Source organism: Oryctolagus cuniculus, chromosome 14 (genome assembly GCF_051225735.1).
Source record: "Oryctolagus cuniculus isolate XC-2025 breed Fujian yellow rabbit chromosome 14, ASM5122573v1, whole genome shotgun sequence".
NCBI classification, from domain to species: Eukaryota; Metazoa; Chordata; class Mammalia; order Lagomorpha; family Leporidae; genus Oryctolagus; species Oryctolagus cuniculus.
In genome coordinates this window covers 79,320,025-79,346,880 of record NC_142880.1, presented here as the reverse complement: position 1 = coordinate 79,346,880, position 26,856 = coordinate 79,320,025, and the positions used below count along the sequence as shown (strand labels likewise).

Below are 26,856 nucleotides of genomic sequence, written 5' to 3'. Positions count from 1 at the left end.
AATTCTTCTTATGAGCCTATAGATGGGATATTAATGTTTAAACTGCACATCTTAGGACTTACGACACTTCATGCACCTTCTATATCCATTCACATACCAAAAAGCTGAAAAGCTGATTCATTCTGAGGACAGCTATTGAGAAGAAATAATTTTCGGTCCAATTTTTTCAATTGCATTGGGAAAATAAAGGAATGCACCAGCACCAAAGCCCTTGGACGCACCTGCATGGAACACTCAGAGATTCACTCCTGAAAGTATTTGGAGGGGGGAAACTGGCCTGGTGATGAGTAGCAGAGGAAGAGAAATTCATATTTGGCACACTAGTTTAATTGCATCAACGACAACTAGAGATGGTGTCTAAGAATTACAAATCAACATAATTATACATTTTTTACTATGTCTTGTTTTTTTTTACATATATTTGCTAGACCATTGGTAAAAATGACCTGTGGATATTTAGGCTGTTGGTAGATGGAGGTTCAGTGTGTGTTTATGTGTGTGTGTGTGTGTGTGTGTGTAGTGGCCAAGAGGTTGAAAAAGCTTGAAATCATAGTGCTGTAAATTATAAGTAACATAGCTTGAAGAAGCATACTCAGTTAACCCCAGGCTGGTTCCTTCATTTCCCATATTTGAGTAAAACCAGGTTCCCTTGAAGAGATGAGGACTACAGAATAGTCTCTCCTTCCATGTACTTTGCAACAGAAACATAGGTGTTCCTTCTCTTGAGCTCTGTGACAACCATCTGGAAGTATTCAGAATGAAATTCACGCAAGGTGAGAGTTTCAGACCTGATAATCAATTTAGGAATACTCCACTTGTATTGGGGCTAGGAAAATAAGAAGTCTTAAATATTCCTTGGCAATGTAGGCAGGCTATTGCTTCATCATTCTTTCCTGACTGGCATACGGTGGTTCAACTTTGGGATGCTTGACACTGTGTAAGTGGGCATTTGGCTAAGACCCCGTGCTCTAAAAGCCACTTAATTTCAATAGGGAGGGGTTTTCAAGAGAGCGAAAACCAGCTCTTTCCTTTCACTTTTATACTCTGTCTCATTTTTTTCTTGCCAACAATACACATATTAAGGTCCTTCTGCAAATACCATCTGAAATATCCCAGTTAGCATTCTGATCTATATGCACGTGTGAGATGGGGACAGTGATGGAGGATGGGAAGGATTTTCTGAGGTTACTGCTCCATGTTAGACTGTGAAAGTGAACTTTAGCTTTGCCATTTAACATGGCTACATTCTGGCCCAGGTTTTAGATTATGACAATGTCATGCAAACAGGCTACTATCACAGACCTGTTTTTGTGAGTCCCCTCCCCACTTCTTTCCTTTCTCTTGAATTTCTGTGATTTTGAAGCTAGTTGCCATATCAAAACCTCATAAAACATTAATGCTTTCTTATCTTTACTAAGCTAAGACTTGTCTCATAGGGCGCCAAAGTGTAAATTTACCATCAATTAGCAGATCTTAAACTAAGAAGGTGAGAAATTACATGAATATGCTAAAAACCTCCCAAGTTCTCTCTCTTCCAATTTCATCTTTGCGCTAACACTATGTGTGACTTAATTCCCTGACTTGTAGGGATTTACTCTCCAGAGACATTCTTATATGTATGAATATTTTCCTTTCAATATCCTTGCTCAATAAACTTGTACCCAATACTTTCACAAGAACTTTCTCTATTTTTGAAAAGAGGAAAAAAATCTTCAACACAACCACCACAAAGGGGAATGTCCATCTAATAGGAGTGTCCTTTCTTACGTGCCAAACATTTGTGCTTGATGTTTCTCAAAATCCTACCCATGAATAGTACTACACAGTGGTGACACCAACTCCAAGTTTCCCTCTAGTGTTTAGCAAAACTGGTAGGATTGGTTGCTTACTCGCTATTCATATAGTCTTCAGGAAGTCTGAGATAATGTTTAAATGGTTACCTCTCTTTCTGAAATTGCTGTGGATTCTCAATGTTTCTTTCACTCTCAGCTACAAAGTGCTTTCTGTGTAACTTAAACATGTTTAGAGACATACCTAAGTGGGAATATTTTTAAAGAACTATGAACATCTCAGTTGAAAAATATTAAAGATGAAAATTGTCTTTTCTTTAACTTAGGACTCACTGAGCTAGTATTTGAATATCTCCTAATTAAGCAGAACTTAGCTGGAATTGGAGCAGAAGTCAATGGCTGGGGAAGTAAGTCTAAATACTATGGGAAGAGGAGCTCTCATGCTTTTCAACCTAACTTTTACTCCAAGAGTTGGTGAATGGTTTCAGAAAGTGATGGCAATGGTGCTGTGTGCATTATATGGGGGTAGCAAGTCATTAAGAAAAAGGGGAGTTCAGGTCTTGGGATCCGTCAGTTATATTCTTGGTTAAAGTGCTTGTTGCATAACTGGCATTCAGTAGCTACATCTCAGTCTGTTCAATGCTCTCAGATATTTCAAGAATTGGGTACAATCAGGAGAAAGAGTGGTCTTGGGGGTAGGGTATTTGCTTATTTAAAATGTGAACTAAGTACTGTTTCCATCTAGTTCTAATCAATTATTATATTCAAAGACAACATTTCCATTTCTTTATAGTCAGTGGTCTCCTTGGTTATTAGTTACAGTGAAAAATAGATTTCCTCAAGGAAAACTGACTAAACCCATGAGAGCGTCACTAATCAAGAGCAAAATTTTCATGTGATTTTCAGTTAAGAGTAAAGAAAATGAAATATCCTGGCATTTTCCATATTCTCTCTTTGTTGTACACACAAGCAATTCCTTTGCATCCATCTCGACAACTGAAGAACATAATTTGAATCCATGGCACAAAAGTTAGCTGTAGTGAAATTACAGTGTGATGCCCCAGCAGTAGCTTAACTGTGAAGAAATTTGAAAAAGAAATATATAAATAAAGAGCGCCTAGAAGACAAATAAATAACAAGTCACATGCAAGTACCAGATGTTTATAGATGAATAGTCCTTACAAATTTAAGATCACATATTTGCCACATATTAACACAGGAAACCTCCCAAGATTTGAATGCATGTACGGGCCATTGACATCAAAGACTTCCTTCAAATAATTATTAGGCAGTATAAATGAAGGCTAACAGACCATTTATAAACGCTGTTTGTTGGCAACTGGAGCCCCTTGGAGCTGCCTATGTGTGTGTGGAGGGGAGGGGGACATTAACAGCCACAGGTGGACTGCGGTGGAGGAGGGGTTTCCTTGAGTCTCGTGTTCTGCTTTGCGGCAGTGACGGCCGGGTCTGTCTCCAAGCTCTCTGACATTTTGTCACAGATGATATCCACAAGGCGCTCAAAGGTCTGCTTGACATTAATGTTATCCTTGGCACTTGCTTCAAAAAACTCAAACCCTAGAAGAACACACAGAAACAGGGGGTGGTCATTTCACTTTTCTAAAATGAAATGGGACTCGATTATGGTTTTGAATGGTGATGAGGTGACAGCAGCGGGCGTGGGGTTTGGTTTGGGTAAGAGATGGGCGTGAGGAGCCATTCGAGCAGACGCTGCCATCTTGATCCCTTAATCATGAATGAAAGAATTATGAAATGGAATCGATGATGTTCACATTTTATTCTTACCTTTCAATTCACTTATACTACCAGCACGGTTGCCTGAATTTTAGCAAAACTACACCTTTGCAAGAGTTAGTAGTGGCAACTTAAGAAGCATTAACACCAAGTCAATCTTTGCCATCCTTTCTTTCCTCCTATCCTTAGTCCACCCATGGAACCTCTTGCAATCTTTTCTAGGACTGCCATTTTATTCTTTTCCCATTTCTGGAGTCTATCAAAAAATTATAATTCTAATTTTTCTTATTAACTTAAGGCTTAGGAGATTTCATGTGCATTTTCTGCTGCCAAGAGAACTACTAAACTCTGCTTTACTCCAGCTCTCACTTTTTCCATCTACCCTGCTGCTGCCTTCATGGATCTGAGGTAGGCCTCTAGTGAATTTTCAGTAACTGCTAGGACACAAGGTGGCAGTGAAGAGTTACAGGAATTCCTTAAACCCATGTCAACCAGCTTTAGGAAAATTCTGAATAGTGATAGTCTAATAGCCCTAGGGGCTTTTTCTAACACTGCACCTATCTACTGGGTGCTGCTTTTTCCATAGTTTCTATTATCTAGCAGTAGCAATGTTCTTTTTGGTTTGTTTGTTTTCACCAATATGTGGGAAGGACACTTGACAAATTTCCAATGAGCTGCCAGAATTATGAAAAGATACAAAATACAGGGACAATTTCACCCTTCTCCTGATGTGCCACTGTACCTGGGAAGAAGCAACCTTACTACGCTTCTCTAGACACAATCACATCACTCTATTGTTTGCATTCACATTCCACTGCCAGTCAGTTGCCATGACAACCTCCCCACTAGGCCAGCCAGAGATTGCTCTGGTCCATTCAGGGGATGTTGATTTAGGATGTATTGGGCTGCACACAGAAACGCTTTTCTAATCCATTCTGAATTTTACACCCTATAAATCCTTCTGGTTACATCTGGCCCTATCTCAGAGGAGCCACATGGACTCAGAATGATTAAATCAGGCAATTTCATTCCAGCTCCTGGGGCAAAGGAGAAAGAACGAACTAATATTTTGCAGCATGTCAAAATCCCTCTGATAACCTAGAAGTACTTATTTCCTTAAACAGTACTGAGGGGTAGACAACAAAAAGCAACTGCCATGAGTTAGTATTTCTAATTTAATTATGATATTATTTGGTTGGATGACTATATCTGAGATTGAATTTCACTAGCAACTCTATTGTTAAAATCTAAGTGAACAACTGCAGAATTTGGGTTAAAAACACATCAATAGAGCCAAGTGCTATAAAATTGAGGTGGATATTTCAAACCATGTTTAGCTTGTAGCTCACTTTAATTTTGTCTCTTTGGATAATGCTTATGTAGCTATTTTACAATCTGTCTTTTTTAAGTCTATAGATAAGTATATCTGGTATTAACAAAGCTCTCTTTCTAAATGTTTGTACAGGCTATGGGGATATAGCATTCATCTTCCAATAATCTGATCCGTATTTGGGGGAGGGCAAGTTAAAAAGGTATCAGAACTACTTGCATGCTAGTGGGAATTTTCTCAGTGCTAATGGGAGGGTGCTTTACATCAAGAGGTACCAAGAACCTACTGTGGAAGTCAAGATCCCTGGATGAGTCTTCGGAGGTGGAAATGTCCAGAAATTGGTATAAAAGTTTCATTTAGCGGTTCAATCCTCTCATTTCTTCTGCTAACATCTCTTTTTACTTATTAGTGTGACTTTTGGAAGGCAATGAACTTGAAAGAGATCACATCACTGTGAAAAGGAGGTAACCTACATGAGTCCTTGTCAAATGCAGCTACTTAGTCTGGGGATTTGAGATGCTCTGTGATACTGGTGTACAACCTGAAGTCACTAACATATTTGGTCTCAAGAGCCAGAATATCCCCAGCTTCTTGACATTCACTTAGACCCCTAAGAATTCATGGCCACTAAGGAGACATTGTCTCGGAGGAAAATATATTCTTTTTTTTTTTTTTTTTTTGACAGGCAGAGTGGACAGTGAGAGAGAGAGACAGAGAGAAAGGTCTTCCTTTGCCATTGGTTCACCCTCCAATGGCTGCCGCGGCCGGCACGCTGCAACCAGCGCACCGTGCCAATCCGATGGCAGGAGCCAGGTACTTATCCTTGTCTCCCATGGGGTGCAGGGTGCAAGCACTTGGGCCATCCTCCACTGCACTCCCTGGCCACAGCAGAGAGCTGGCCTGGAAGAGGGGCAACCAGGACAGAATCTGGCGCCGCCCCGACTGGGACTAGAACCCGGTGTGCTGGCGCCGCAAGGTGGAGGATTAGCCTAGTGAGCTGCGGCGCCGGCCGGGAGGAAAATATATTCTAATAGCACCCATTTATTCAGTATGCCTGTGAAGGAGACATCATAGTGTGGTGGAGAGGAATGAACCATGAAAAGATGTGGGATATAGGCCCATTATCAACATTTGACAGCTTTCATCAAAAAGTAAGTCACTTTTTATTTTCTCATTTTCCTTATTTAGGCTTATAGAGTTGTCATGAAGCTCAGAGAAAATGTAGATAAAACAGGTAAAAGTGCCAAGCCACCTGGGAAATGTGATGACGACAACAACAGCAACGGTAACTCTATAATAGGTTCTAATCAAAGCACTTTATTCATTTTAACTCATTTTATCCATAAGTAGGTGCTGTTATTTCCTCCAACTTATTGCTAAAGAAATGGAGGCACAAAATGACAGACTGATTTGCTGAATTTCTTCCCTGTTGGACCAGTACATGGCAAAGCTGGAATGTGAATATTGACTTGTGTATTTTTCTGTCTTTCCAGGTACCTGCAGAAGCAAGCTACTATTTTGTTCCAGGTGAATTATAAGTTCCATGTAAATCAATAATCATAATATATTTCATCAAATTGAATCAAATTGATTAATTAGTATGCAATTAATTAGATGCTACACTGTCAATAAACTAAATGGAACAAAATTCTTAATTATTGCAAAGGTTCTTTGATATCTTGTGCTGCTTCAGAGTCAAGATGGTTATCTAACAGCTTAATCTCTATATTTAATTACAGAATTATATATATAAAAGATTCTAGAGATTCAACTCCTTCTCATTGACCAGTATGTACTCTAGTCATAGTTTGTCATAAAATGAGACATTAAGAATCAAAATCAGTGGTACCTTTCTCTGAAGGGAGGAGAGAACTTCCACACTGACTACGACCTTGTCTAAATATGATCAGAGTCGGTGAACTCAAAAGGCTTCCATAGCCCTGGCAACTCATGACAAGAGCCTAGGGTGATTATTGAGGCCATAAACAAGAGTGTCAATTTGTTAAGTCAACAACAGGAGTCACTGTGCACTTACTCCTCACGTAGGATCTCTGTCCTTAATGTGCTGTACATTGTGATTTAATGCTATAACTAGTACTCAAACAGTATTTTTCACTTTGTGTTTCTGTGTGGGTGCACACTGTTGAAATCTTTACTTAATATATGCTGAACTGATCTTCTGTATATAAAGAGAATCGAAAATGAATCTTGATGTGAATGGAAGGGGAGAGGGAGTGGGAAAGGGGAGGGTTGCGGGTGGGAGGGAAGTTATGGGAGGGGGTGGTGGTGAAGCCATTGTACTCCATAAGCTGTACTTTGGAAATTTATATTCATTAAATAAAAGTTAAAAAAAGAATCAAAATCAGTAATATTTCAGCAGTTAGTTCTTTAGTCAGGGCAGATGGGAGCTCCCTGCACAACCCACGATTCTTCTATCATAGTGAATCAGTACTTCCATTCAGCTGTGTAGACCTGTGGGTGTTCAAAGCTCATCATCTAACTCATAGCCACAAATCCAAACGTGATAGCCTTTACTCTTCCACTAACTTCCTAGATTTTATGGTGCTCACCTCTTAATATCTCAGTATTTTTCTTTCCTTCAAGAGGAAGAGACAGAGACAGAGACAGAGGGAAAGAATATCTCCTGCCTACCACTTTATTCCCCCAAATGCTGGCAGCAACTAGGGTTGGGGCAGGCTGAAGCCAAGAGATGGAAACTTGACCCAAGTCTCCCACGTGGGTGGCAAGGACTTAACTACTTGAACCATCACCTGATGCCTCAGAGGGTATGCATTAGCAGGAAGCTAGACTCAGGAATAAAGCCAGGTAAGTTCAAGTCAGGACTTGAACTTAGGTAGTTCAATAAGGGATGCTAGCTGTTTCAACAGCTAGGTGAATGCCTGCCCTAATATATCTGCATTTTAATCACAACCATAGCAACATGAACTTGCTCTCTGGAATCTTTAACCTTGCATCCATATACACCAACATCAACAGGGGCCCAGAACTTCAGTCAGTGATATTGCAGAAACAATCTTTCTTCTCAAATGCTGCAGATCACTTCTAATGTACTGGATAGGAAAGGGTGATTTAGCAAGAGAAAATAAGTAGTCCAAGGTCACACAGCAAGCCAACTGTGAAGCTTGACAAAGATCTCCTGATAAATAGGTTACTGACGTAGCTTCCAGCCTCAGACACCTGTCCTTCCAACTTCACTGGGTATTAATAATTTTAGCACACATATGTGTCTTCATCAGTGAACGTGTTAAACTAAGCACAGACAATAATCATCCTTTCTCATTCTTCTCTGCTCAGTGCCTTTCTAGCTGCATTCTGGCAGAGGCAATGCTGTTCCAGGGTTGGATGAGCCATGCACTGTGTCCCAGTACTTCTCTCCTTTAGGCTTTCTTATGTCTGATCCTGGAAACATCACTCCTACCCTTTCCAAAAGCTATTGTAGGCACAGATGGACTCTAATTGTATATGACCTCTTGCTTTGGGTTCACTTGGCATTAAGGACTGGACCAAAGCTTTTCCCAAGATTTTCTTTGGAAGAATGTGTTAGCTTGTTGAGGAAATAAAGGAAGGAGCACAAAAGCCAGTTTGCATCCTTTGTGATGAGTATGTTACCCACAGAGGCGGCAGAGAGGAGGGGGGCAAACCAGATTTCATTCCAGTACTCAAGGAGTGGGATCAGACATCCCAACTCCACAAGACTGGAGGTGCACCTCCACTAGAATCACCTGAAAACCCACTCTAGACATACTGAGCTGGAATCAAAGTGGGAAGGATGGGTCCCCAGAATACGCATCTTACTTAACAGGAGGTTTTCCATGCACACAGAAAGTTAGCCTTTACTCGCCTCTGTGCACCTAATGTTCTTAGCAGTTATTCACAGTAGCCAAAACGTAGAACCAACCCAAGTGCCCACTGACCTCCAAGGAATAAACAAAATATGGTGTATGTATACAATGAAGTATTAGCCTTAAAAGGAAGGTGATTTTGATGCATGCTATTGGGGAAGCCATTCCAGTGACAGACAGAATCCTCCATCAGAAGAGGTCTCCTCAGCCCAGTGTGAAACCTTCATCCAGCTGTTTACAACCACTCCCCTTTGGTCTGACCCCTGTGGAGAAGACAGAGCAGCTGCCTGTCTAGGAGGGAGTCCTCCTGCATTCTGGTAGACTTGAAGAAGGTGAGCTGCACACTGCTTGACATGCAGCATGGGCCTGGGCCTTGCCTGCTGTGACTGTTTTCTCCCCGTTGCTCCCTGGAGGTCCTCACAGCAAGAGAAAATTCAGGGAAGTCTGGCACCTTTTTTCTGACTGATACATGCTGAGGGCAGAAAACAGGGCTTGTAGGTCAGAAGCCTGCTGCTCACTGAGGTGGCAGGCTTCAAGCTGTCACTCAGAAATGTCCTAGCACCCTACAGAGCATCTGTTCCACTTGGGAGCACACTGTGTTAATAGTAATAATCACAATTCCAACAGGGAGCATTTAACTGCCACTTTCTACAGTCCATTAAAACAATCTCACAGTGAACTCATTCCCATACATCAACTGCTCTATCAACAAATGCCTTTTGTTTTCCAGAGTTCTATGGGACTGCTGCTCTGTTTCTTACCCAAGAAATTCCACTGGGGGCACTCTAATCTCACAAACTTGACTTTTTTTTTTTTTTTTTTTTTTTTGACAGGCAGAGTTAGAGAGAGAGAGAGACAGAGAGAAAGGTCTTCCTTCTGTTGGTTCACTCCCCAAATGGCCCCTACAGCCAGGGCTCTGCGCTGATCCAAAGCCAGGAGCCAGGTGCTTCCTCCTGGTCTCCTATGTGGGTGCAGAGCCCAAGCACTTGGGCCATCCTTCACTGCCTTTCCAGGCCACAGCAGAGAGCTGGACTGGAAGAGGAGTAACCGGGTCAGAATCCGGCGCCCCAACCAGGACTTGAACCCGGAGTGGTGGCGCTGCAGGCGGAGGATTAGCCTCAAACTTGACTTTGAGAGACAAGTAACAATTGCTATTTTTTTCTTTGAAGAAGGCAAGTAGCCACAGAAATCTTAGTGCATAAATCATTTCACCACTAATTGTTAAAAATTTATAATCTGTGCTTAAGCTTCTATTCCAAACCTTCCAAACTAGAAGGTTATCTATACCCAGGATCTACTTGCAGTTCCATTTCAATGTCTTGGTTCACCTTTCCTGTGGAACTGGATGAACCAGAGCTGCAAGGAAAGGTCATTCTGCTGGGTGGCTGGCACTGGGACAGGAGAAGGGATGGCTGAGCTGCTGGACAAACTGTCATATTAGCTTGTTCTGCTGCAGTCCAGCCTGCAGGTAGACTTTGGGAGGAGGACTAGGGTATGTGACCCACTTCCCTGAAAAAGGGCCAAAAAAAAAAAACATACAAAAGCCAGAGAGAAGCAAGATCAGGAGCTCAGGAAAGGCTAATGCTGATTTTAAAAAATTAGCCAAGTATTTCAGGCCCCCGAGTTCTGGTCCTCAATCAGGCCTGACCACATGGGAGCTTTCTCTTGCTTCTGTCAGGATTCTGAAACTAACCAAGGGACATTCCATGGCTTTGACAAACCCTAATCCATGCAGAGAATGTTTCTTCTGTCCCCTTCCCCTTTGAGACATGAGCTTAACTCTCTTCATGATTGGGGAAAGCTCAAGTTTGGCACTAACAACACAGAAAGGAGCTGCTGGAGCCAGCTGGAGTAGAGGTTGCACGTGGTCCTGCTCATCATTCACAGCTGAAAAAAACCCAGTGCCACAGCCTGCCATTTGCTTGACACCTTTATTTACTCCCTCCAGCCCAATATGCTCCCTACAAAAATACACCCACGTATCTCAAACCCTCCAGTGCAGCCAGGCTCGCCCCCTCCCCACATGGTGAATGGACTCCACACAAGCCCATTGCAGCCCTGACCATGTGGGTCTTCTCTTGAAACACTCTACCTCCACTTTTCCCCATTTCCAGTTGAACTTCACCTTCAAGGGAGTTTCCTAGATGCTACATCTGACCGCTAGACAATCAAATTTTTAAAAATTGCTTTTTTAAATATTTAAATTCAGATGTCTGGCTTCTTTTTGAACATGGACTACTCAGTGGGTGTGTGAGAGCCTCCCCTGGTTAGGCGGCTGGTGTCCTACTGATGGCACTCCCCCCCCACCCCCCCGTTGGCCACAGTCCCTGTCACCCGACTTTCTTTGACATGAAATCCAAGTTCCAATGGGAAGTTTTCTTTTTTTCTTTTTTATTTTTTTTAAATTTTTATTTAATGAATATAAATTTCCAAAGTACAGCTTATGGAGTACAATGGCTTCACCACCACCACCCCCCCATAACTTCCCTCCCACCCGCAACCCTCCCCTTTCCCTCTCCCTCCCCCCTTCCATTCACATCAAGATTCATTTTCGATTCTCTTTATATACAGAAGATCAGTTTAGCATATATTAAGTAAAGATTTCAACAGTTTGCACCCATACAGAAACACAAAGTGAAAAATACTGTTTGAGTACTAGTTATAGCATTAAATCACAATGTACAGCACATTAAGGACAGAGATCCTACATGAGGAGTAAGTGCACAGTGACTCCTGTTGTTGACTTAACAAATTAACATTCTTGTTTATGGCATCAGCAATCACCCTAGGCTCTTGTCATGAGTTGCCAAGGCTATGGAAGCCTTTTGAGTTCACCGACTCTGATCATATTTAGACAAGGTCGTAGTCAGAGTGGAGGTTCTCTCCTCCCTTCAGAGAAAGGTACCTCCTTCTTTGATGAGCTGTTCTTTCCACTGGGATCTCACTCACAGAGATCTTTCATGTAGGGTTTTTTTTTTTTTTTTTTTTTTTGCCAGAGTGTTTTGGCTTTCCAATGGGAAGTTTTCTTTGCACTAGTACATCTATTTCTTAACCCGCATGTGTCTAGTAGCAGCAGGAAATTGGAAGCTACATAGAAAAGGGCTTCTTGCTTCAAGAGAAAGGAGAAAGCATTCCATTACTTTTATGAGAATTTTTTTATTTATTTCTATAAATTTAATCTGCAAACAAATGGTGTTTGCATCTTATACCTGGCTGCTTTACTCATTGAACATTTTATACCACCTGCTTGCCCCCTGCTGATATTTGAGTTCAAAACCTTCTGAAGCTGCCTGAGCTCCCACTCAGTTCTACTGAGCATCAAGTGCTCCCTAGCAATTCCTTTTTCACCCTAGTTTTGGAATTCAGTTGCCATTTGGTACTAGGTATGAAATCCACAGAATCTAAAATTCACCACCTTAGTCATTTTAGAGTCTCCGATTCAGTGACTTGTAACACATGCATGTTGAGCTGTTGACGCCATGATCTAAATGCAGAGCAACCTCGCCGCCTCCAAAAGAAGCTGCATCCATAAACATGCCTTCCCCATCCCCTGCCCATGCCCCACGTTAGGTGCATTTTTCTTCCCTATTAGACTGCACATACCCAAAAGGGCTTCTCCATATCTCTTGAAATATTGAACACAGTGCCTGGCACGAGCAGGTGTCCAGCAGATGTTGGCTAATTAAAGGACTGATTGCTGTTAACTGGCTGGGAAAAATGGGTGGAATGGGAATGGAGAACTGGAAGGGAAGAAAATCATTTTTTTCCTTTGTTCGTGATTCTGAAATGACTACACCTGTGAGCAATTTTCTCAGCTACTTTATTTCTACATGGGTTTTGCCAAGCATGGAACGCCACATATTATTTGGGTCTTGCCCTGTGGGGAATTTACGATATAAAACAAATTAAGCCAGCTCTATTCACCCTGGAGGAAAGACACATTTCTGAAAAATATGAAGAACTGTAGAATTGTTACACTTCAGCTCTAAACTAACAACTGCTAAAGTGTTGAGAAGTCAAAGTTCTGGCAGGTTGGTTTTAATAAAGAGATAAGGATCACTTATGATTGGCAGAGTGGCTATTTATATGCAAATAGGTGCTAGGAACTTGAAAAGTGTTTGCTCTCTTAAATCAGTTAAATATTCACTTTGTAACTTCTTAACATTTCAACAGGCTTTCAATGATAAAAGAAGCAATTTCCAGTCAGCCTATTTATGAATTATCAACAAAAAACATCTTATTTGTATAGGATTTCAGTTTACAGCACCACTTACATGCATCATCAGTTAGCAGGTTATTTTGACTGGTGGAGATACATATGAAATTGAGCAAATAATGGAATACAGTGTTAATTGCAGGGACCAAACTAATGAGATTTCATTGTAATACTCAGGATATGGAATTTTTTTTAATTGAGCACATACTATGTACAGATATACAGGTACTCTGCTAAGCATTTTGCATTTATTTCGTAATCCTGGGACCCAGTCCCACAAAGTAGGTTCCTTTTCAAATGTTCCTTTTATGGCTGAAAGAAGTGGTTGAGTTACACATTTGGTAAACCAGGACAAGAACTAAAGTCTGGTTTGAAAGCCCATACTCTCAATCTCTGCACCTCCCTAAGGTCTACCTTCCTATATTCTGCCTATGCACCACTCAAAAATCACAGAAAAAAAAAGCTGTTGGATTCATTAAAGTAGTTCTTAGGGATTCTGATCCACTCCGAGTAATGCATTTCAATGTTTACCAGTTAGGAAATTTACTATTAGGAAATTCTTCTCCTTTAGCTCCTTTTAACAGTAGCTCAGCACAATCCTTCTGTCCGGAGAAGACACAGAAATCTATGTGCAGCTTCACACAAATGATGCTTCTTTATGTAGTGATCAAATCCGAAAGTTGTAATAAAGTCATCCCTTCTGTAGATACGGCTTGTAAGTGGAAAAGGAACTCTTTCTCCAGGAGCAGCCGAATTGTTCACTGAAATCCCGGTGTTCACAAGATGAGATGATGATAGATCCTAAACTATCTAAACCTCGTTCCTTTCTTGAAAACCCACTTCCTCAACAAATAAGGCCAATCTAGAGTAACGTCAATGAAGTAAAGGAAGAGGCATCAGAGCAACAGCATGGGGTGCGGCATCCAGACAGAATGGAGTAAATCCCTCTTGGTTTTCAAGAGCGAAAAATGATGGTTTAGTCTGTACATGGATGAGGGTCAAGTGCCTACAGTCGCCAAAAAGAGCGCATCTCCGGAATTTTGGATTAGGATATGAAAACAGATACCTACTGAGAACAAAGTTACTAAGTGCACTTCTGTGGTTAGCCAGCTGCAGAGCAAATTTTAAGATTAACTACTCCACACATGACTTTCTGGTGAGAATGGGACACTTCCAAAAATATCAAGGGATGTGGATGTCTCCCAAATCTCCAACACACAGGGCAAGATCTCTCTTTCAACTGTGGTCTGACGGGTTATAAAATTTCCAAAGCGAGACCAGCAGAGTGGAGGTGGCCTGCACGGAGTGAGGGTTTGAGGATATTTACTGTTCAGTGTGGTCAGAGGAAGAGGAGGAGGTGCCTGTATGGAGCTGAAAGAGTACGCAGGGCTGCCTGCCTGCCCAGATTCACCAGGAGAAGGGAGCACTGTCCTCATTCAGTGCTAGCACATAGGAAGCATAGACCTAGCACATAGGAAGCACTTGATAAAATATGCAATAAATGGGGCCTGCGCTATGGCACAGCTGGTGAAGCCTCTGCCTGTAATGCCAGCAACCCGTAAGTGCCAGTTCGAGTTTCGGCTGCTCCACTTCCCATCCAACTCCCTGCTAATGCATCTGGGAAAGCAGAGGAAGAATGGCCAAAGTCATTGGGCCCCTGCACCCATGTCAGAGACCTGGAAGAAGCCCCTGGCTTTGGATTGGCCCAGCTCCAGCTGTTTCAGTCATTTGGGGGGTAAACCAGTTGATGGATGATCTCTCTCTCTCTCTCTCTCTCTCTCTCTGCCTCTTTGCAACTCTGCCTTTCAAATAAATAACTAAATCTTTTAAAAAATGTAATCAATGAATGGACATTATCATCAGTTTACATGGATCCTCGGTTACATGCAACTGAATTCATTTGCAAACATTTCACAAAATAGGTTTGCAAGTTCATGTGAATGAGAAGAGGACACAGTTTGGAAGATCATCCTGAGAAGAAGCCAAAGTTCTGAGCCAAATCCAGTGAGATAAAGTAGGGGTGGGAACTTTTGTGAGATAGGGGAGAAGTAATGTGAGGTTGGTTAGCAGATAAGCTTTGATCCACAAGGGAATGGGACCAGAAGAAGGAGCTTTGCATGTTAGTGGTAACATTAGAGCAGCTGGGGGCATGGCAATGGGCCTATCCCAGGGATCAGACGTTAGCAGAGATTTGGGTTAGTAAGATGGTATATAGGAAAGAAGACCAAGAGGAGTGGACTTGACTGGAGGCAGCAATGTATAAAATAGGGGTTGGAGAATTCATCCAATGGGGAGTGTTCAGAAGCAGCACAGTGTGCAGAACTCCGAGGTCAAAGAGTGTACTGCTCAAAGATGCTGCACAGATCAATACACTCTTTTTTTTTTTTTTTTGACAGGCAGAGTGGACAGTGAGAGAGAGAGAGAGAGAGAGAGAGAGAGAAAGGTCTTCCTTTTGCCGTTGGTTCACCCTCCAATGGCCGCTGCGGCCAGTGCGCTGCGGCCGGCGCACTGCACTGATCCGATGGCAGGAGCCAGGTGCTTCTCCTGGTCTCCTATGGGGTGCAGGGCCCAAGTACTTGGGCCATCCTCTACTGTACTCCCTGGCCACAGCAGAGAGCTGGCCTGGAAGAGGGGCAACCGGGACAGAATCCGGCGCCCCGACTGGGACTAGAACCCGGTGTGCCAGCGCCGCAAGGTGGAGGATTAGCCTAGTGAGCCGCGGCGCCGGCCTAACTCTTTATATATGTACTTAAGTATCACATTGTACCCCATGAAAATATACAATTAAAAACACACTGGGAAATGAGCATAAATTGGGACTGTCTTGGATGAAATAAGATGCATGGTCTCTTAATTCATAAGGAACAGACCCATTCCAAGGAATTTCAGCTCCCAGTAAGGAAGGTGGAGGATTAGAACACTGTTAATTATCCACACTTATGTTGAGTTTCTTTGCTTTTTGTATAACTTGTATTTATTGTATAAATAATTAGCCATGTATTGGTAATAAAAAATACAATGTAAGAAAAGGGTGCAGGATGGAGATTCACAAGGTTTTGAGGACTGGAAGTTAACAGGACTTGGGGAGTTCCAAGGAGGCAAGGACCAGGATGAAGTGGGAGGCCCTTCCCCTCCTAACCTATGGATTAACCATACTTAAACAAAACCAAACACATGTCAGTGTGCCTTCTTGGTTTCTTTTATACCTCCTGGGAATACCTAGCCAAAAGGACCATGAACCAGGGAAAATAATTGTAGTGTGGCAAAGCTTCTCTGTAGAGACTGTGTGCAGCCAGGTACTTACAACGTTTAAATAGCACTGCTGAGACTCCCTCCTGAAACTGGAAGTTGGCAATCTCCCATCTTTCATAAACACTACAATTAAGACTTAAATAAATCTCTGAAAGCTGCTAAGGAACAGAGCCGATGCTTCAGGGCAATGCTATCCTCATTAAAGTTTCTGGCTCTTCAATCTGCTTTATGATGGAATTGTTTTTGCAGGGGCAAAGGGGAGGCGATCAAACAACTATCACCCTCCATTCAAGTGGGGTGCTGGAGGCAATGTTGCAAGACTGACCTCGAGAGGAAAACTTGAAAATGGACAAGGTGGGAGCAAGTCCACTACCAGAGCTGTTTGTGATTCTTGGGCTTTAGTGTCCCAGCTAACTCGATGGCCTGTGGCAAGCTGAGAGCCCACACTCACAACAGGCTGAACCCTATGAAATAAGACTACTATAAAGGTATGTGTGCCACCAAACCACTAAGTCAGCTGTGGTCTTCTGCTAAAGAGGAGAGAAGGTTAATGATGCAGACACAGATACCTGGATGGCCAGCCTCCACATCTGCTTTACTTTTTCATACCAATTTCATGTTTTACACAAATATGACTTCAATGGAGGCAACTCTTAAGAACCTAATTTAATTTCATAGGAAAGGATGGCTTCTTATTCTGTTACAGATCCCCTCCAGGTGCCATTAAGGAGCCAGGTTGAAGGAATGCTACAACCTCCCTCCCGCTTATCAAAGGGCCAGCTGGGTCTAAGCAAACCAACACTTAGAAACTGGTTCCCAACCTGCCATAGTCAGTGGCATACCTAAGGCCTAGCCTCATACCTAAGATATAATAGTTGTGTGCCTCCTGAAATTGGCTTTAAGTTATAATTTACTCATGCCTGTGTGTAAAACTGCCTTGCCTTACAGCTGTGATTTGTTAGTCCCTGAGGGTCAACAATTACAGTGTGCTCCCCAAAACTGCCCCCTAATGGCCCCAGACTGTCTTAAAACTGGCTTGTTACTGCCTTGCTGAGTTTAAGGTATAAAAGTAGGAAATGCCAGAGGACTGGGGCTTGGCTCATGAGACACGAGTCTAGTCAAGCCCGCAAGCACAAACAAACCACGTGCCTTTCCTCCTGAAGCGCTGAGTGCTGTTTGGTTTCTTTGGTCATTGTCCGTAACAATACTGTGTGAAGTCCTTGCTAAATGAACCTCCAGCCTCTCACTGCCCTCCCATCCTCTGTGGACCACAGCTTGTGGAAGCATTTGCACAGCACTGCGGTCCCATTTTTAAGGGCATGCATTTCAGGATGTCTGTGGTAAGGTGTAAGGCTAATTCTATCCACTTGTTTCATAGATCGTGTCCCATTTACCCTTTGGGTCTCCATCAAGAATCTCCCATTCCCCCCACTATCCATGTTCTGCCATTTCTGGGTGTCTTTTCCATGATAATAGGCTGGTTCTCTCCCCCAGGTCTCCTTCCATGATGACTTCAATCAGTTATGTGAGCCAGAAACATGGGGTCATCTTTTATGCTTCAATTCCCTCAGCCCTCATGAACCTGACATTATTATTATTTCTGCCTAAAAAATATCTTTCCATCGCAATTTGCACTGCCAATGCTTGGCTTATTTAGGTCTGTGGTCCTCCACTTTAACATAATCAATAAAAACATAGCAAGGCCTAGCTCAGGCATTCTCAATGCTGGCTGTACACTAGAAACACACATGTTTATGCCAGCTTCAGAGATTCTGATTTTCCTGATGTGGGTGTGTATGTGTGCACACATGGGATGGAATGCTGATCATGGCTTTTTAAATGCTTCCCTTGGTGGCTCTAGTGCCCAGGCAGGGTTGAGAACCCCTGATTAGGGCTCTGGCCACATTTTACCTGATTCCATTAGACTCCTACACTGGATTCTTTGCTTTGTGTCCTCTCCCACCATCCATTCCTTAACTCAGGGTCTTCAAACATTTTTGGTTGTACATCTCTACAGTCTATAATAAAGATTCATCACTGCTCTAATGCATGCATATTTGTTATGAATTATATAATGTACTGTTGGACTATTATGCAATAAAAGTACATAACTAAAAAATTTTGTTTAGTTTGATATACAAATAAGTAGACCTTATACTTTCTTTCTGTGCTCCAGTTGATGTTCTTAAACAGCCCATTTTTTTGGGAACACTGCCAGAGTAATTGGTCTAAATGAAATCCAACACTGAAACTCAGTACGGGTTCTTCAAGATGTGTAGGACAAAGACTGTTTTTTTGGCCCTGCAAACAAGGCTACTGAAGATGTGCAAACTTCCCCAGGCTGAGATATCCCCAGAATTCTTTTTATTTCGCCTAGAGGGACTACCACATGTTTGTCCACCTTTCACAGTCCTACTCATGCTTTGAGACTGGACTCAAACATCGTGCAACCTTCCTCAGGGCCTCCAGATGGGGGTATTCACCTCAGGAACTTCTCTAACACTGCGTCTGTGTTCCAACTGTGGCACTTAGATACTGTCTTCTAAGGGTCTTTGTTTCTGTGTCCCACAAATTACACTAGAATCTCCTTGAGGCATAGCAATTTGGTCTCATTGTATCTTTACTCCTGAGGGCTGGTCAATAATTGGTGCTCAATGATATTGAATAAATGAATATATAAATAAGTGAATGAGTAAAATCATGTAATGTATTCCTGAACTTTGTTTTGAAGTATCTATCTCCTGTTGTTAAAAAGTAATAAATTCCTAGTGCCGGGCCGGCGCCGCAGCTCACTAGGCTAATCCTCCGCCTTGCGGTGCTGGCACACCGGGTTCTAGTCCCGGTCGGGGCGCCAGATTCTGTCCCGGTTGCCCCTCTTCCAGGCCAGCTCTCTGCTGTGGCCCGGGAGTGCAGTGGAGGATGGCCCAAGTGCTTGGGCCCTGCACCCCATGGGAGACCAGGATAAGTACCTGGCTCCTGCCTTCGGATCAGCGCGGTGCACCGGCCGCAGCACGCCGGCCGCGGTGGCCATTGGAGGGTGAACCAACGGCAAAAGAAAGACCTTTCTCTCTGTCTCTCTCTCTCACTGTCCACTCTGCCTGTCAAAAAATAAAAAAAAAAAAAAATTCCTAGTGTGACCCAACTACAGTTGGGTCTTTGGCCCATTTGTTTCAGTTTGGTGAATTATACACTTCCAAGCAGATATTTCTAATCTCATCAGACTCACTAACGGTGCTTATTACATAATCTCATATTCTTTTATGATCTCCAAAAGCACTCTTAAAAATGTGTATACCCTCTGACCACATGGGGATCCAATTAGGGTGCATGAAAGGTCAGCAAGATTCCATCCTGGAAGACCAGCTCCCTGTGGCTAAACAGCAAGAGCGCTGCCCAGCAGGACAACATTCATGGTGGTTTCTTTCTGCTAGCACTCTGCGCTATTCTGTCCTTTTCCCCCACTATAGATCAATGTTCTTTATCACGTTTAAATGTTGGAATAACCTGGGACTTAAAAATTACTGTCTTCTGGATCTCATCTCATAGACTGTAATTTAATTGCCTAAGATATAGCTCTGGCTTTTAGATTTTACAAAGCTTCCCAAGTTGTTAAAATGTGCAGCCAAGGTTGAGAACCCTTACTCAATCTTCCTTCCATTTGTTTCTAAACCACTGCCTTGGTCTTGACTGACTTGAATTTTCTGAGAAAGAAGTGAGGTGCCCTCAATGTTCTGAGTCTTAATGACGACTCCTACATCTCTACTATTCTCTGGCACAGGAATGGCCTCTCTCAAAGCAATAAACAAGAAGCACATTCCACAATACCATGATTTTCAGTTATTTAGGAAGAACTTCCTTAAGTAGTCCTGATTACAACTTCCCCAAGATGATGTTCTAAAGATACTGAGAAACTGCTGTACAGATCAATAGGAACTATCTCAGTGTAAATTTTCAAGGTCCATAGTATCAATAACTCCCAGGGCATTTTGTCTTGCTTTCAAAGAAGGCAAGGGGGTGGCGGGATGGCCAAGTGGTCTAAGGCGCCAGACTCAATCAAAGAAGGCAAAGGATGGGTGGCTAAGGAGTTCTCCAGTTTATTAGTTGGGGAAATTCCAGAAAGCTGAGAACATTTTGAAGAGAGAAATTACATGTTTGCATAAGATTCCATTTAATAGAACTTATCCTTATTAATATGCTGGTCATTTTCTGGCATTTCTTATTGGATCATGTAGATCACTGGAAGATTGTGGTGTTCAAAGCAGAGTATAAATAGTTTACTACTACATATGCCCCAATGTCCTCTTGGACATTAAGAATGACAATTACATTCATTAAGGTCTGATGACTGAAGTGCAATCTAGTGGTCAAAGAAGGTGTGAAGCTATTACATTTTACCTTGGTGGAAAAATTAAGTACAAAGACAATCTGTTGGCTTAGGTCAGCATTCCATGACCACATGATTTTCCTAAATGTTGCCGTGTTTCTCTTATTTCTCAGGTGGACAATGAGAGAAAGAGTGATTTATACTAGAAGATTCATAGGAACAAATGAGATAATCTCAGAGTCCGTGTTCCCAAATCAGGTACCCTAGGGGCCCTTAGGCTCAGAAGAAATCCTAAGCATGGCCACCAAATTTAAGGAAGGAGATTTTCCAGCCCTAGTTATAATGGTATTTGATTTACTTCAGTTTTCTTGTCTCCAAGAGTGGTACCAAAGCATATGAGGCAGCATGGACAGTGTGCCCCACTCTTATGACTGGTGGAATAGAAACACCCACAGAATCCAAACTCCCTCCATTAACCATGGGAGATTACCTCCTTTGATTTATCTTGACCTTTTGCAAAGTAATTAAATATCCTGTCTATACCACCTCCCACCTCCAGAGATAATTGGTTCTATCAATGTATTCTTTGCAATGTGAAAGGAAATACTATTCCTTGCAGGTATTTTTAAATTAAGCAACCATTTATCAAATCAATATGTTTCAGAATTCATAAACATGTCTTTTTATCAGTGTCTGTATTTCCAAAACAGAAGCAACTATTTATTCACAGAACTTCATGCCCCTTCCTCACTCTTCATTACACTGTTATCAGTGCTTTCCAGCCCTGTTTCATTCATGTATTCATGGCATTTGAGAGTATGTCTGACACACAGACAACACCTTAAACTCCATGAGAGAGAAGATCAATATTTCACAACTCCCTCAAAATCATTATAGGTATTTAATAAGTGCTTACCAGATGAATAATCAACACACAAAAGTTATTACATGGAAACAGAAAAGGAAGAAAATTGTACAATGTGGAAAGATGGCAACGTGTATGTCTGTTCTCTGGTTGACAGAAATGCTCATGGGGTTTCTCTGTTGGACAAGTGGGAAGGATGCAGGGGTTGTGTGTGGAATTGAGCAATAAATCTGCACGATATTATGACAGTTGTTTGAGTGGAGAGGAATTGGGAATATTGTCTGTTATTTGATCTAGGAAGAAATGTTAATGAAAACTAGAAACACTTCAAAAATGGCTCTTACCAATTATTCATAATAATCACTTACTACCAGAAGCTATTTTAATTTTCCTGCAGTCTTTGTTTCTCTGACTATATCTGCACTTCCTATCCTTTCAGAGCTTATAAAAAGGTTTCAAGTATTTTTCTACTTAGGACTTCAAGTCAATACAAATCCCCTCTCCATAAATTTCTTTCTTTGTTCTTATTTCTAGGTAAATTACTTCTATTTTAAGAAACATTATCTCTCTAATTATATCTCCCATGTTCTCATTTAACATTTAATAGCTTTACATTTACAACTTAAATTATGAGACTATACATACATATTTGCCTTATTATATATTTTATATAAAACAAAAGCAAACTCTTCTATATATTAAAATAGGCACATTCAAAGAGACTAAATATCAAAAACATGCAAGAGAAGGATACCAGCTATAGGACAATGTTCAACCCTGGCTGAACTCTGGCACAGTTCCTCCTCTTCTCCAAACACTCTTTACCAAGGAAGTTAGTGTTTTAAAATATAGTATTACTTGAAAGTCACATATTTTTAAAAAATACATATTCCCAGCTTCAACTTAAAAAACTGTTGCAGCAGGTCAAAGTTGGGTTTCATGAATGTGCATTTGAAACCACAGCTGATATATCTGAAGATCACTAGCCAACCACCCTCAATCAGAAATACTGAATATGCAGAGCTGGCAGGTAGAGAGAGATGTTGGAAGTTGAAGTCAGGGCTGGGATGTGATTTGGCAGTCATTTGTCTGTAGGTGAATTAAAACCATGAATTGGATGGGAATATTCAAAGGAGGGTGCAAAGAGAGAAGAGTGGTGGGCCAAGTACACAAGGTCAAGGAGCAAGAGACCTTCTATAGAAGGAGACTACCAAGGATGTGGCTATAGGTGGACAAGGAAAATGGACAGCACCATTTTATAGAAGCCAAGGTGGTAAAGTTAACAAGGAGAGGTGCTCAATAGGACCAAATGAAACAAATGGCCAAGAACAGGAAGTCCAGTGAGAACAATGCTTATCACCAGCATAGTCTGTCTCAGGCTCTATGTTGTTTCTAGAAGGTAGGGTTATTTGTGACTGCATTCCCAGAACTTGGCATAGCATAAGCATCTAATAAATGTTTGCAAACTAAATTGGATGGGCAAGGCCTTTTGCCATACAAGAATTTTAAAGACCTCAGCTACAACTAGATTCCATCAGATACCCTCATTAGGATGAGCAAACATTATATGGATATAACAACCTGCAATGGAAAATTGGTTATAACCAGACTGATAAAGCAGTTATATGAGCCATCTGCTGAAACATGGTAATGATCTTTAAAAAAACTCCTACCCTGTTTGTATAGGACTGTATTTTTTACTAGTAATTAAAAAAAATAAAGCAAAGATCTATAAAACCTTTAATTTAGATTATGAATTTTTTTCATGCAAATGATTTCTCCTGATCATTTGTAGAAGTGTGTGTAGTCATGAGAACAGGGCACATTAAAGGAGGTAAATGACTCTCCAAGAATGCACATGTGTTAGTTGCTATGACGACAGCTGAGTTTTATTGGAGAGAGAGCAAAAAATCAATTAGAACCCATTGGAAGAACTTGCACAGGGGCATAAACTATTTCTGCCTCACAGTCTCAGGGACCTTCATCTGTAGCAGAATGGAAAGCATTTGTAGTGGCTGTTAGTGGGGTTGGTTCTATGGAAAGTCACCCTTTTGTTGTGTTTCCTCGGTTCTAATGAACCCTTCCATAACCTGATCTTCTCAATACCCAAGTAATTAGTTGCTGTGCTGAAAAAAAAATTAGCCAGTTTCCTGGCTCTTTTGTGCCAATCACATTGCACAGTTCTTGGCTTTGACCTATTTTTCTTTGAACAGTTTTCAGGTTTATTTATAGAGACAGATGACAAGTGTGCAGCAGTTTCTGCCCCCTTGTGGCATAAGTCTGGCTTCAAGAAAATGCAGGAAAGGAAGAGACAGTTTCAGGAAGCCACTCTGTCAACCTACTTCCCCTTTCCTTTCTCTCTTCCCTTGCGGATACACTATTTTCCATTCCTATCTTCCTAAAATACTAAGAGGACTAAGGAAAGGTAGTCAAGTTTTTCAGATTCTTCTCAACACTGTTAGAGTAATAGAATGGGGAGATGCCCAATGACAGAGGAGATAAAGGCTTAAGAGTAGCCACAGTGAGACTAGGCAACAGCTGCAGGTTTTTTCATGAGTGGCTTTAAGAATGTTTGGTGGAGGGGCTGGTGTTGTGATGTAGCAGGCAAAGTCACTGCCTACGATGCTGGCATCCTATATGGGCCCAGCTGCCCCATTTCCAATCTAGCTCCCTACTAATGGCCTAGGAAAAGCAGCAGAAAATGCTCAAGTGTCTGAGCTTCTGCCACGCATGCAGGAGACCCAGATGAAGCTCCTGGCTCCTGGCTTCAGCCTTGCCCAGCCCTGATTGTTGCAGGCATTTGGGAAGTGAACCAGTGGAAGAACTCTGTTTCTCCTTGTAACTTTCAAATAAGTAAAGCTTTTGCTCTCTCTCTCTCTTAAAGAAAGTTTTGTGAAAAGGTTCCTGTAGTCATCTAGTAACAGCTTTCAATGTAATGAGCTCACAGACTTTGTGGAGAAATGGCCAAGTTCATCATCTCAAAGTAGACTGCATAGTTCAGCTATGAGTTTACTCAGGGAGAGACTGAACCACTGATAGAGCCTCTGCCTTGCTATTCTGCAGCACACCACCAGCTGATCAATCCCAAAGCACCCTCAATTCATCAAAATATTTTTCAAGCTGTAGGTTGAGGCTCATTGGGTCTCAGCTTAGTGGATTGAGTTAGCAGGGAGAAACTTAGTGGATTGAGACCATAATTACAAGAAAATAAGATAGAAAATGGAGTGAATCTCATTTAGTAAAGGTCAAAGTGTTTCGTGAGACTTCTGTATTATTCTTTCTCTCTATATATGCGTATGCATGGGTTGCTAGATTGAGCGTATTTCTTACTGCAGGTCTTGGCCTAAAATTTGGAAGGTAAGACTGCTCAATGCTAAGAATTCCTCAACATTTTATGTAGTCTACAGAAAACAAGGAAGAAAAAAAAAAAGAAAAAATGGAAGAGGCAAACAAAAAAGAATTCTGGTGTCTTCACCTCCAGGTTTGGAACTGTTCTTCAAACCCACAATTGACTTCCGCAACTTTAAGTTAGGTTCTAACTTTTCTACTCACTGACTTTCAGTTTACAGTCCTTTCAGTGTCTGCATGTCACTGTACCTTAACTTGTAATGCCTCTCTACTCTTAGTAGTTTTTCATTTCTGCTCTTCTTTAAACACTACTCAAAGCCATATCTTTCCATTTAGCCTATATGATCTCCATCTCTTTTTATCACCCACCTCTTCCTAGCGGTACTACTCATTTCTACACATTCTGTCTCCAGGAATCATCTCCATGTTGCTCTGTATCTGTCTTCCATCCCATAGCTCTTGATGGTGATGTTATGTATACTTGTGTCTGCCTCTTTTTGTTTCTTTCCTCTTGGCATCTGCCTTCTAGCTCACCAATTCTTCACTGACCTGTTTTTGTTATTTTGTTATTCTGCTTTTCTGTGTATATTTCTAGTCCCACCACTTGATTTAGAGTAACTTGATTCTTGGGATTACTGACCATATTTTATGTATACCCCATGATGTCAGGCATAATGGAGGACATATAATAGATGCTCAACAAAAATGTATTGAATCAATCAATCATCCACTGCCCCTTTGTACTAAAATTCTTCCCTGGTCACTGTAGCATTTTCTCTTTAGAAGGGGGTGGTTAAAAAACTGGAATCAACCAATTCAATCCCATCAAGGTGGCATGTACCAATGCCATCTCACTAGTCCAAGTGATCAATTTCTGTTCACAATTGATCATAATGATAGGACTAAGAGTCAAAGGGATCACATAAACAAGACTAGTGTCTGCAAATACTAACTGATAGAATAAAAAAGGGAGAGAACGATCCAACATGGGAAGTGGGATACACAGCAGACTCATAGAATGGTGGATGTCCTAAACAGCACTCTGGCCTCAGAATCAGCCCTTAAGGCATGCGGATCCAGCTGAAAAGCCCATGAGAGTATTTAAGGCATGGGAAGCTAAGACACTCTGGGAAAAAAAAAAAAAAAAAAAAAGACCTAAATGAAAGATCTCTGTGAGTGAGATCCCAGTGGAAAGAACAGGTCTTCAAAGAAGGAGGTACCTTTCTCTGAAGGGAGGAGAGAACTTCCACTCTGACTATGACCTTGTCTAAATATGATCAGAGTCAGTGAACTCAAAAGGCTTCCATAGCCTTGGCAACTCATGACAAGAGCCTAGGGTGATTACTGATGCCATAAACAAGAGTGTCAATTGGTTAAGTCAACAACAGGAGTCACTGTGCACTTACTCCTCATGTAGGATCTCTGTCCTTAATGTGCTGTACATTGTGATTTAATGCAATAATGAGTACTCAAACAGTATATTTCGCTTTGTGTTTCTATGTGGGTGCAAACTGTTGAAATCTTTACTTAATATATGCTAAACTGATCTTCTGTATATAAAGAGAATTGAAAATGAATCTTGATGTGAATGGAAGGGGGGAGGGAGAGGGAAAGGGGAGGGTTGCGGGTGGGAGGGACGTTATGGGGGGGAAGCCATTGTAATCCATAAGCTGTACTTTGGAAATTTATATTCATTAAATAAAAGTTAAAAAAAACTGGAATCAAAAGATAAGCTTATTTTGGTGTAAAAATTTGAAGTCCATGCAACATTTTTTTTTCATAACATGCATTTCCATGAACTCTTTGAAGACTCCCTAATATAACAGTTTGAAAAGGCTTCAAAACTTCTGAAATCTTTTCAAATCTTTTATCTACAAGGACCTAGCTATGTTGGCATAGATATGATACTCTTTCTTGAAGTATGAGGTGATTGAATTTCAAAGAATTTGTAACAGTAATATGGCTTATTAATGATATCCCTAGACCAGGAAATAAAATGTGACCCACCCTGAGCCATTACCCTCTTGCAGTGGAATCTTGAGAACAACAATTATCAACTAATAAAGTGCTCACTTAATATTCAATTTTATGTATGGAGGAAAGAGCAAGGAGGTAA

General features: G+C 41.4%; 1 protein-coding gene across 3 annotated transcripts in view; it reads right to left on the bottom strand.

The window, feature by feature from the left end:
* Positions 1-401: 401 nt before the first annotated feature.
* The window catches only part of RAB3C (RAB3C, member RAS oncogene family), a 280,100-nt gene continuing 253,645 nt past the window's right edge, over positions 402-26,856 (bottom strand). For all 3 annotated transcript variants that reach the window (XM_089313184.1, XM_017344732.4, XM_002714050.6), the window contains exon 5: positions 402-3,365. In XM_089313184.1, coding sequence (XP_089169310.1) covers positions 3,178-3,365 — 188 coding nt within the window. In that variant the 3' untranslated portion in view covers positions 402-3,177. The remainder of the gene's footprint in view (positions 3,366-26,856) is intronic.